Raw genomic sequence first — 12,807 nt, forward strand, 5'->3', positions numbered from 1 at the left:
ATATGCCAAAAAAGTGAAATTTTAAAATTGTATCTGTATTTTCCATTAATTCTTGTGGAACACCTAAAGGGTTAAAAAAAATTGTAAAATCAGTTTTGAATATCTTGAGGGGTGTAGTTTCTAGAATGGTGTCATTTTTGGGTGGTTTCTATTATATAAGCCTCACAAAGTGACTTCAGACCTGAACTGGTCCCTAAAAATTTGCGTTTTTGAAAAGTTCAGAACAATTCCAAGATTTGCTTCCAAACTTCTAAGCCTTGTAACATCCCCAAAATATAAAATATCATTCCCAAAATGATGCAAACATGAAGTAGAGATATGGGGAATGTAAAGTAATAAATATGTTTGGAGGTATTACTATGTATTATAGAAGTAGAGAAATTGAAACTTGGAAATTTGCAATTTTTTACAAATTTTGGGTAAATTTGGTATTTTTTTATAAATAAAAATTAATTTATTTTACTTCATTTTACCAGTGTCATGAAGTACAATATGTGCCAAAAAATAATCTCGGAATGGCCTGCATAAGTTAAAGCGTTTTAAAGTTATCACCACTTAAAGTGACACTGGTCAGATTTGCAAAAAATTGCCTAGTCCTTAAGTGTTAAAAAAAACAAAAAGAAAAACTCCATGTGGCCGAACCCTAAGGATGTGCTTAATTTTTCCCACTTTGGCCTAGTTTTTGTTAAATAAATAGTGACCTGTGGATCATCTGAGGTCGGAATTACCTAAATGTATGTCCTATGGGAAACCATAGAATTCAGAGGGTCTACCCGTCTTCTCTCATGACTGTATATGTGTGTATAGCTGTCTTTATTGTTATGATTTAGAATCTTTTTTTTATATTATATTTAAGCTTTTTATATATATATATATATATATATATATATATATTTTTTATATTTTTTCTAGTTTTCATCATTTTTTGTATGTTATTATTCTTGTGTCTCGAGCTTTGTGACTGCTCCAGACGCTATCTGTTCTCAGCCCTGACTTGTGTCTTCTGCTCTAGGGTTTTCGGCTTCCCAGTCCACTACACGGATGTCTCGAACATGAGCCGTTTGGCCCGACAAAGGCTTCTGGGAAGATCATGGAGCGTCCCGGTCATTCGTCACCTCTTTGCCCCCCTTAAGGAATTTTTTGCCTGTGTTTAAGTCATTGAGGCAAAAAGGGACCTGAGGCTGATGCCCAACCTTCCAGCTCCCCCAAAAAAGAGCCTCTCCGCTCCTCTCTCAGCTCCCAACGGAATAGAGAGATTTTAGACAATAGAAGAAAGAAAAGCTGGTGAAGAGAAGCGCTGAGGAGCGAGCGGGGGGCGTCTGACATCGAGCAGACACTTCTACGTAACGTCTTGTTTCATGTTACACTCTCCTTTATGTCATTTTATTTTTTTTAAGTTTTTACCGTGATGTTTTTGTAGGGGGAGGGGGGGATCCTTTTATCCTTCTCGAGTTTTTAGTACAATAACTGTCTGCAGATCTTTTAAGACCTCGTCCCAGATTGAGCAGCAGCTTTCAGGTTTTTATATTTTAGTTCATTCTAGAGATTGTAGATTTCCTCCCCCCTCCATCCCGGTGCTAAAAGTCGGGTTTTCTGGTTTTAGTTTTATGGGTCTTTTAAGTGTTCAGCGGCCGCCCACCTCTGGGTCCGGTGGGGGTGGGGTAAGCTGGGCTTTGTTTTCTAGGCTGCGAATAAACGGTTAAGTCAATATGAACACACAATGCAAACGGTCCATGATCCGCCAGTCGTGGATGGGGAAGTCGTGGACATAGCAGCACAAGGGAGGGGCTGCGTGTGAGTGCACACGTATGTTCCACGCCTCTCTGAGCACACACTGAAGCCCATGTCTGCTGACCGGTGCTGTTCCGTTAACGCCTTCTGGGTTGACTGTGCCCAGCGTACATAACATGTCCAAATCTCACTCACAGTGACTGGGAATATCCAGGATATGTAGATTTATCAGCATTTCCAATGTTATCGTACAGGATCAATGTTACGTGTTACCAGGAGAATGTTGCAGAAAAAAAAAACACAATTTTAGATTTTTATTTTATTTTTATTTACAGTATTTCAGGTGCCTCAAGCAAGAGGCCGGGAAAAAAACAGCAGCTCAGACGCACAGTTCTGACCTCTATCACTGTTTACAGCTGTCATACTGTATGTCTAATAACCGGTGCTCTACAAGTGTGTGCACAACCTCTGTAAGCTGGAAGAAAGGCAGAGACAGCCGCAGAGCTTCACAATGGTGCTTCTATCTTTCACTTGTCGTCTCCTCAGCCATATAGGCAGAGCTTGTCACCTGCAGATTAAAGGCCCCAAAATATACTATATATAGATGTAAGATTTATATCCTGTATACCTAATGCTACTATATATATTATAGAGTGGTATTACTGTATATCATTAGTTGTCTCTGTGATTGGCTGTAGCGGTCCATATTGGATCTGTTGACCAGTATTTCTGTAGGGCAGAAATTGTTGCTAGTGCTGGTATCTTGTATCATTGTCTGTCAGTGAGTGATTAAGCGAGGTAGTAATTAGAGGCAATTAAGCAGTGGCAATATCTGTCCATATTTATAAAGGAGCGGTAACTGCCAGTGATTAAAGCGGGGACTATCTGTCAGAGACTGTCAGTACTTCAGCAGGGGAGGTAACTGTCAGTACTTCAGCAGGGGAGGTAACTGTCAGTAAATAAGCAGGGGAGGTAACTGTCAGTACTTCAGCAGGGGAGGTAACTGTCAGTACTTCAGCAGGGGAGGTAACTGTCAGTACTTCAGCAGGGGAGGTAACTGTCAGTAAATAAGCAGGGGAGGTAACTGTCAGTACTTCAGCAGGGGAGGTAACTGTCAGTACTTCAGCAGGGGAGGTAACTGTCAGTACTTCAGCAGGGGAGGTAACTGTCAGTAAATAAGCAGGGGAGGTAACTGTCAGTAAATAAGCAGGGGAGGTAACTGTCAGTAAATAAGCAGGGGAGGTAACTGTCAGTAAATAAGCAGGGGAAGTAACTGTCGGTACTTCAGCAGGGGAAGTAACTGTCGGTACTTCAGCAGGGTAAGTAACTGTCGGTACTTCAGCAGGGGAAGTAACTGTCAGTACTTCAGCAGGGGAGGTAACTGTCAGTACTTCAGCAGGGGAGGTAACTGTCAGTACTTCAGCAGGGGAGGTAACTGCTATTACATAAGCATGAGAGGTAACTGCTATTACATAAGCATGGGAGGTAACCGTCAGTACTTCAGCATAGGAGGTAACTGTCAGTAATTCAGGAGGGGAAGTATTTGTTAATGATTTAGCAGATGCTGTAACTGTCCGTACTTAAGCAGGGGTAGTAACTGTCAGTATTAATAGGGGGTGTCTCACTTTAGCAGATGACATTTATCCTGTAGACAAAGTGAATACCAGGCACTTACTAATGTATTGTAATTCTCCATATTGCCTCCTTTGCTAGCTTCATTCCTTTTTCCATCATATCATACACTGCTCTTTTCCGAGGGTTACGACCACCCTACAATCCAGCAGCAGTGGTCGTGAATGGACATTATAGGAAAAAGCACCAGCCTCTCTGGTGGCTGGGACCTTGGTAGCACACATAGACACGCATGCGCAGCAGCTCCCGTCCTGGCCACCTCATATCTGCGCTGCAGCGGTGTTTGTAATCCATGGAAACTAGCAGTTTATAATAATGTGTTGCAAAAATGAATCAAGCCAGCAAAGGAGACAATATGGAAAATCACAATACATTAGAAAGTGTCTCGTATTACCTTTTATCTACATGATAAAGGCCATTTGCTGAAGTGAGAGGACCCCTTTAAGCAGAGGTGGTAACTGGCATTGATTATGCAGGGACAGTAAATTGCATTGAATAAGCAGGGGCAGTAACTTTAATTATTAAGCAGAGGCGGTAACTTTCAGTGATTCTGCAGGGGTGGTATTTGTTCAGCTATGTTTATGTGTGTAACTTGCATTGATTAAGCAGGGGCAGTAGCTTTTAATGATAAAGCAGAAGCTGTTACTTTTAGTGATTCTGCGGGGGCGGTAACTGTTGGTGATTCTGCGGGGGGCGGTAACTGTTGGTGATTCTGCGGGGGGCGGTAACTGTTGGTGATTCTGCGGGGGGCGGTAACTGTTGGTGATTCTGCGGGGGCGGTAACGTTTAGTGTTTCTGCGGGGTCGCTAACTTTTGTTTCTGCGGGGGCGGTAACTGTTGGTGATTCTGCAGGGGCGGTAACTTTTAATGATTCTGCAGGGGCGGTAACGTTTAGTGTTTCTGCGGGGTCGCTAACTTTTGTTTCTGCGGGGGCGGTAACTTTTAATGATTCTGCAGGGGCGGTAACTTTCAGAAGTTAAGTAGAAGTGTTATCCTCACAAGGACGTTAACTGACAGTGATTAAGCGTGGACGGTAACTGCTCTGCTCTGCTGTAATTTACCTTCATCGTGCACACACTTGTAGAGATTATATAGAGTTCATGGTACTACTTATTACTACTGTATACAACACTTGGTGCTTTCCATAAAGGGGATGATTAAAAACATTGACTTCCAACGGTGCCTTAATGAGTACATGTCATCCTCGAGCCGTAGGGGAAAATTGGCGCTTCCTGCACGTATATACGATCACGGTGCTGACTATGTGATCTGGTGCTTCTATATTAGACATGTGCCTAACGTACCAATATCTTACTGACCTCATGACACAACAGAGGAGACTTCACCGGGACAATTTCTTGTTTTCCTCCAAGCCATCTGTACCAGCACTGTTCCCTGGCACCGCTCATCCAGTTACCCCGTTAGGTAAAACAAATCATAATCTCCTGATTATAATACACGACACCATTCACACTCGCAAAGAGTGCCTTATACCACCGTATGGCCAAACGTCTCTTCTGGCCTGGTGTGTTTCTCATCATAAGACCTCACCGTTGGATTTCAGTAATGTATATACAGAGTACTGACTGGGTGACCACATATACTAGAGTTGAAGGTTAGAGATCCTTTGCTTGCTGTGTGACACAGGCTTAGTTCTCTTATTTTCAGACGCAATGCTTTTCAGTAAAGTCACTTAATTTGCCCATTGGTGACAAAGGCTGAAGCAGCATTGACCAGTCCATAGCTAGTCCCAACAATTATAGGTGACAAGCACCACTTGTTTTCTCCCATGTGTGGACAGGTGTCAACGGTGCCTTATTGCCAACATGCTTGCGTAAAAACCGGCACCAACTTACATGTTCCTCTCAAAGTCAGGCGATAAACACTTCTGGTGAGCTGACCAAGCCACACCATGGCTATGCAGATGCCAACCATCCAGGCCTGGTTCCTCTGGCCTGTTCATACTCGCAGAGCTATGCAACAGAAGCTTAAGTTGTGTCAAAGGTTCCAGATCACAGCGTTACTATCTGGAAATAGGGGGTGCTTTACGTTTCTTTCCAAACCAACAACCCCCCAGGCCCACTCCAATATGTTCTACTTTTATAGACGATGTGCAAATTCTCAAATTAGGGCCAACACTGGTGCTTGCTGTGTAGATTTTTACATACATTTACTGTATTACTTATGGGGGTCTCCCCCAATGAGTGCTAAATCATACTGAGCTTCCAACGGAGCATCTCGGGCAAGACCAGCCTCATGCACCTCCAGCGGAAGAAAGATGTTTTTAGTCATCCCCCAACATCAGACTATAAAAATTCCTGCTTTTTATACTCCTGTTTATAAACGAGATCTTCAAGACGTACATGTTCTCGTGAAAAATAAAAATAAAAACACCACTCCCATCTCAGAGAGGGTGCTATATGATCGCTAATATGTTATATGAACATCGGTGATTTTGGCATTCTAGGATTTTAGAGTGCAGGGGATGGTGGTACCGTGGTGGGGTCCACGACCACCCCTCTCCTATTTTATAACATGTATAACCAGACGGAACGTTCTCATGCCTACATTCTCTTCATGTTATTAGGGTTGATTTCAACCCTCAGTCCTCTCCTCCTTTATATATGATGTGAACATTTTTATTTTTTATAATTTTTTGGTGTCCAAGTACTTGATGAAGGCAGGGCTGTGCCGTAACCCTCCGGTTTCCTGTTCTCATGTTATTTTATGTTTTATCACCGTGTTATTTTGCTTTTGATGAATGAGCAGCGAGTGGCTTTTTGCTGCATCTCGGACCTGCAGACCTCTAGCCGACTGCACAGATGCAGTCAAGTCTTAGACCAGCCATACACACAAGATAGTTGGACGAATGCTCGTTCGGCTGACCTATAGTAGTTGGACGAATGCTCGTTCGGCTGACCTCTATCATTCCCAAGTAAGCATGTGTTCTCAGTAGGAGGAAGCCATGGCCAGACTCCCCGAGAACAAAAGAATGAGGAGTTGAAATCCAGCTTGTCTGATCTTGATCTCCCCATCTTCTGTCATCATGGGAGAGCTGGGAAGCCCTCGTACGCATTAGATAGTTGGCCGGCCTCGCCGAAATTGGCGGGTTTCGCCAACTTATTGTAAATCTACCGTGAGGCCAGCTGTGGTCCTGGCTGCATATTGACCTCTTGCGTTGGACGGGATGCACATTGTATTCGAGTGCTGCCTTGTTTTTGTTATGCTGGAGTGCTGACATTTTGTAGTTCTCAACTTTTGGTAAAAATTTTTTTTGTAAACTTTGGTTCTGTTTTAACCCTATTAAAGTGATTTCCCTCCATATTGTGCTTCTGTGCTGCAAATGTTGGCAAACTGCTCAATAAAGTAGATTTTCTTGAAATTGTGCAGGCATCTTCCAGATACACGAAGCTGTTGGAGGGATACCTAAACTCCACTTCTGTTTCTTCTGGCTCTGACAGTATGGTACTTCCAATAGTCTGTAGTCTGCAGATAGTATCTAGGGTACAGGCCACTAAATTACATAAACCTATGGGCAGACAGAATGGGGTACTGGCATTTTCTCTGCACCCCGGCTAACGGTTGAGATGTCACTCAATGCACACGAACGTTGTTTGTTTCCGTGTCCATTTCTTTCTTTTTTTGCGGATAGGATGCGGACCCATTCATTTCAATGGGTCCGCGAAAAATGCGGACAGCACACCGTGTGCTGTCCGCATCAGTATGTCCATTCCGTAGCCCCGCAAAAAAAAATAGAACATTTCCCATTCTTGTCCGTTTTAGGCATTGGTACAATTGAACAGCAAAAAACAACGGATGGCATACAGATGTCATCCGTTTTTGTTTGGGGATCCGCAATTTGCGGACCGCAAACCACATACGGTTGTGTGCATGTAGGCTGAGGCTGCACACAGGCTTTTAGCAGCAAGATTTTCCAGCTGCTGTCCAAAGGAACACCTTGTACTGCAGGCAACTTACCGCTGCCTTGCGGACTGCAGCTGTCACTTAGTCAGCACCTGAATTGCCCCTAAACTGCCTGCCGTAGCCTGCAGCTGATGTCTTCTGGTTTGTAGTAAGGTGTTTGTCTTTAAAGGGGTTGTCCAGGTTTTCAACCAGGCAGCCCCTCTGATACGAGCATCGGAGCAGTTCATGCTCTCCTTTGCGCTGTGCTGAATTGCACAGGGCGAAGGTTTTTTATGGAGATCCGGTGACGTACCAGCTCTCCATGGGGACTGCTAGGTGGAGGCTTCTGCCTAGCAGTGAGCCTGGTGACATCAACAGCACTAATGGGCAGGCTTTAGCACTGACCTAGCCTGTAAAATGTAAAGCCCGTCCATCAGTGCCGGTGATGTCAACAGGAACAATGCTAAACGGAAGCTTCCGCCTAGCAGTGTAAAAAATATAAACGATCAGCCCGTACCCTGTGAGATACAGCGCAGAGCAAGGGAGTGTATCGGAACATGAAATGCTCTGATGCTCATATCAGAGGAGAAAATGTGTATCTGTCCATCTTCAGCTCTGAACTCGGACACCCCCTTTAAGTCGTGCAATGGGCATGATTGCTGTGAAATAACTTTCATCCCACCGCAGGCTTGTATGTAAGTGCGGATATTTCCCGCTTGAAGTCAAGCTTGCCAGGCCCCCTTAGCGTTTGATGGGATTTTTTATTTCCATCTTGCACCAGAGATCATTCTCATATGGCTCATGCACACGATCTCAAATGAATCGCGCATGAAGGAAATGAGAAAGCCCATCAATCAAATGCGCAGGGGCGAGAAGGGGGCACAGGAAGCCTGACTTCAAACGTGAAAACCGCTGTCCCCTTGACTTCAAGATCCTCATTGGCATACAGCGTGCAGTGGAATAAAAGTTGTTTTACAGCTAATATGCCCATGGCATGACTTAGACAAACATCATTAGAAGCCAGATGATCAGCTGTAAGGGACTGTGGGCAGTTTAGGTGCCCCTTTGGTCCTAACAGGTTCCATGGAAAATCTTACTGTGTGCAAAAAACTTTAGATCCCAGGGCTTGGCACCGGTGTGACCACTGTGTGCCAGCTGCAGGTTCTCACCCGATGCTGTAGGCAGGTCTTGGTGAATACACAGTGGAATCTAATGCCCACAATGCATTATTTCTGAAAACCTGACGCTGGTTTGGCCATTCTCCAGGTTGTTCTAGTAAAATACCATAGAGCGAGATAAAGCACTTGATAATGAAAATCCTGGATGGCGCCAAAGAAGCAACACGTGACACAGCTTCCTGATAAAATCTATCGGACTTCCACTTATTTCTGGGGATGCACTGGATCCAACATTAAGGGTTGTCGGGGTTCGGAGCTGAACCTGGACATATCCCCATTTTCACCCCTCTGAGATTAGCATTGGAGCTTTTTTGTCTACATTCTTACACAGCTAGGCAGAGGCTCCCGCCCAGCAGTGTTGCCGGTGACGTCACTGACAGGTAGGCTTTAGCGCTGCCCTAGCCGTTTTTACAGCACTAAAGCCCGCCCATCAGTGACATCACTGCTAGCGGGAAGCCTCCGCCTAGCAGTCCCCTTGTAGAGCCCAAAATGTAACTGAATCTCCAAAAAAAGCCCATTGCCCTGCCCGATTCAGCACAGGGCAAGGGAGAGCATCAGAGTATGAAATGCTCCAATGTTCATATCAGGGGGGCTACCTGGGTGAAAATGGGGATATGTTCACCTCTGATCCCAGACAACCCCTTAAATTTTTGCATCCTCGAGAGGATGACAGTGAAATTTGCAGCACCATAGCAGAGAGATCTGGATGCTTCTCTATTATGAGATCACCATGGTGGGCTCAAACCGCCAATGGCTTGCCACCCTCTGCTCTCAGAACGGGTAGTTCATGCACGATTGTCATGGCTAAATCTAGTGTCTGGTGATGCCCACAATCAGAGGTGTCACTGGTGGTAGATCCTCCACTTCTTTCCTCCGTTGGTATTAAGAAGTGCAGCTTCAGTGAAACAGTCATATAGACCACATATTACAGTGTAAAGACATCCTGATCCGATAGCATGCTTTGACGGAGAGGCTGTAAACCACACAACCGCCGGGGATAGTCAGTGGCATCATACTAAAGGGGTTGTCCGTTTTCAGCCAGACAGGCTTCCTCCTAGCAGTGTTCCCGGTGACATCACTGGCACTAATCAGCTGGTTTTACAGGCTAGGGAAGTGCTAAAGCCCACCCATTAGTATCGGTGACGTCACTGGGGCTCACTGCTAGGCAGAAGCCTCTGCCTAGCTTACCCATGGAGAGCCCGGTACGTCACTGGATCTCCAGAAAAAGCTTTTGTCCTATGCGATTCAGTGCCAGGCAAAGGAGAGCATCAGAGCATGAAATGTCGGATGAGTGAAAACGGGGTTATGTCCGGACAACTCCTTTAATGACCTAGATGCAGGTTCTTCACGTCTCCCTCTATACACCTCAAACGTCAGCTACTACGGTTGTCTATGACGGCACTGGACATTCCAGAATTGTTTGTGTAGACTTCAGCTGTAAGGAAAGCTGCTCCAAGGCCTTACTGTAGATCTGTGGTCACACCGCTGGCACCAGTAGTCACTTCACCTCATAGTTTCATCTCTCACCTGGTGGGCAGTGTCACATGTATGAGACACACACTGTTGGTGAGGAGGCATCTTGATGTTGACTTTTCCCATTCAACTCTAAATAAGCAATCCACCCCTAGACCCTGTCATAAGGAGAAGTTTGTGGCTTAATATATCTTCTCTGTGTGTTCACCAAGCCTGACACATCCAAATGGGGCTCTGGATGTGACTTGATAAAAAAATATATATATATGGAAATTGGAAAAATAAATTATTAAAAACAGTAGAGCAAAATATCTGTGATGCATCTTGTAAGGCTAGTTTCACACAGCGTGCAGTGGTTTTTGTCTGGCCGAATGCCAGGATATTTGCCAGGCAGCAGGCGGATCGCCGCCGGACCCCATTATAGTCGATGCGGCTGGAGAGCATTCTGGTAATGCCAGATCCACAGAGCTCTAGCAGGCTGTTCTCTGCCAGAACCGCTAACGTCAGTGTGAAAGAAGCCCCTGTAGGCATTATGGGGCCCTTGGAACGTTGCTGTCCGATCGAACATCAGTTTTGGTTTCAGTCGGATTTCATTTTCATTTGACAGCAAAACCCTCTATAAAATCAGAGCACACAGGCCCCTGGACTCCGAACTTACAGGCCTCCACAGATCTTGTGGGTATGGTAATGGCAGACTTCATTTCTGGGGATGGTAATGGCAGACTTCCCCTTTACGCAGCTTTTTAATTGAAGTCGGCAAACAACTCTACAGGTGATGAGAAAATGTAATTTTTTTTCCATAATTCATTATTCTTTTCATTTATTTGTGCACAGCCCTGAGCAAAATACAATTACAAAAAAAATATTAAAAACTAGAAAATAAAAAATAAATATCTAAAAAAAATTCAAATGCCTGGATTCCTTAAATAAGCAGAAGATGGACGGTGATTTAAAAAGGTGCTAAACATTTTATGGAGAAATATATATTGTTAAATTAAAGCTATCGGTCAATGACTGTTTTTGGTTTTGGTTTTCCTTTATAACCTTTTCATGTTTTTTTTTGTTTCATTTTATTATTGGGGGTGGGGCAGGGGGGGTTCTTGTAGTGCTATAGGACGGCACGGTTATTTTACTCTTATATTATTACGGAAACAGAAAACATAAAAAGGCATTTTAACTTTGTACTTGAAATAAATACGGTAAAAAGCAAGCAACAGATTTTACGTGTTTTAGCCTAGACATTGAACTAGTTGGTGCTTTAACTCTTTGTGACAATGATGTATTCTGAAGATAAAACTATGTAGAGGATTTGATAACTTTTACTGTTACATAACCACAGCTGTTCCATCTTAGAAGCTTCTTTCTCTCTTTATTTTCTTCGTTACCCCCACATTACTTGCCCTCCAGAATCTACGGTCTTTATTTTTCTTCACCTCCGTGAGAAGTCATTTCCTCCCTGCATTCCCCCCATTATGACTGTGAGTTCTGTGTGTCTTCGAGCTTACTCCACCATCTGCTTGGCAAACAGCGCCACCAAAAATGTAATTTTTAGAAAAGTGAGTAGCGAGGCCGGAGATGACACTTGTGTCTTCTTGTGTGTGTTGCTGAGCAGGTTGTTCATAATCTTTCGTGAACTTAGAATGTTGACGTCCGTTTCTGTGTGCTGACGGTCAGAATCCGTATATATATACTGTATACATCTCCGGTCTACTGTTGATTAAAGCTCAGCGCCATTTGCCTAAGCATTCGGCAGGAAAGCTGGGATTTGGCACAGGTCCATCTACAATGTCCGAAAACTCTAGACTTGCTATCTGTGGTGGTTTTCATAGATGTCCTTGCATGTCCTCATCTGGAAAACCTACTGCTTGTGCCTAACTTCCAGATGTTCTACAGATAGTAGAGTTGTATTCCTTTTTATCAGCTACAACATTGATTGTGGACTAGGTTGGAGAAGGCATCCTGGTCATGGTGTAAGCCAGGTAAGCATTCCATAGATGTGACATTGTGCCTGGGTTGGCTCTTCTCTGTTGTAGAGATCTTAGATGATGTGGTTGATAGTCTGCTGAGATCTTGGATTTATTTAAGGTCCTATCAGGGATATTGGTTGGGTTCTTTCTTTAGATAAAGAGGAACTAATAGTCTACATCTATGTTAACATCTGCTTTACTGGTAGACCTGTCAGGAGACATTGCAAAGTGTCCACGACTTGGTATATTCTATGTTGGCATTCTTGGGTCATCTGCCATAGATATAGCGTGGTAATGTTGTTTTGTCTTTTTATGTAGATTTTAGTTGTTAGAGTTGAAGGTCTCTTGAGCTCTATGTTAGCATATCCTTTGTTGGTAGACTTGCCAATGAACATTGCAAACAGCCAATATCTTGGTTTCATGTCATGTTGGCATTCAGCATTCTTGAATCATCTACCATAGATTTAAGGTCCAACCCATGATACTGTGTTTTTTTTTTCCTCAAGTGGATACTAGATGAGTAACCTGTGTCATATCCCTCGTGTCACTGCTCTGGTCCTCCGATAAGGAGACCTTTGTTTTGTTTCGAGATTTGCTATTTATTGACAGTAATAATGTACATTACTCCAAATGGTTGATGGAAGGAGAAGGGCAGGTGGAGAGAGGAGAGCCTGAAGGAAGTCAAAGGGGATGTTTTTTTTAGGTTTTATTTTTTTATTACTTAGGGGTATGTTTTAGAGAAACGAGTCCTCTTCTATCGACATTCTGTTGTATCTCTATGTAATTGAAGCTTGTGTCATAGCTGTATATGAACTATGAGGGCTCTCTGCCTGCTGCAGATGGTCCAGTCTGTATCCTCACCTCATTATTATTTTTTTGTGCCCAGAAGAATAAAATATCGGAAAACGTGTTCATTGTCTGCT

General features: G+C 43.7%; 1 protein-coding gene across 6 annotated transcripts in view; it reads left to right on the plus strand.

Moving 5' to 3' along the window:
* Positions 1-1,169, plus strand: part of DNMT3A (DNA methyltransferase 3 alpha) — a 122,879-nt gene extending 121,710 nt beyond the window's left edge. For all 6 annotated transcript variants that reach the window (XM_044288865.1, XM_044288868.1, XM_044288869.1 and 3 more), the window contains one exon: positions 1,013-1,169. In XM_044288865.1, the coding sequence (XP_044144800.1) occupies positions 1,013-1,154 (142 nt within the window). In that variant the 3' untranslated portion in view covers positions 1,155-1,169. The remainder of the gene's footprint in view (positions 1-1,012) is intronic.
* Positions 1,170-12,807: the final 11,638 nt, after the last annotated feature.

This window comes from Bufo gargarizans, chromosome 4, assembly GCF_014858855.1.
Source record: "Bufo gargarizans isolate SCDJY-AF-19 chromosome 4, ASM1485885v1, whole genome shotgun sequence".
Lineage (NCBI taxonomy): Eukaryota > Metazoa > Chordata > Amphibia > Anura > Bufonidae > Bufo > Bufo gargarizans.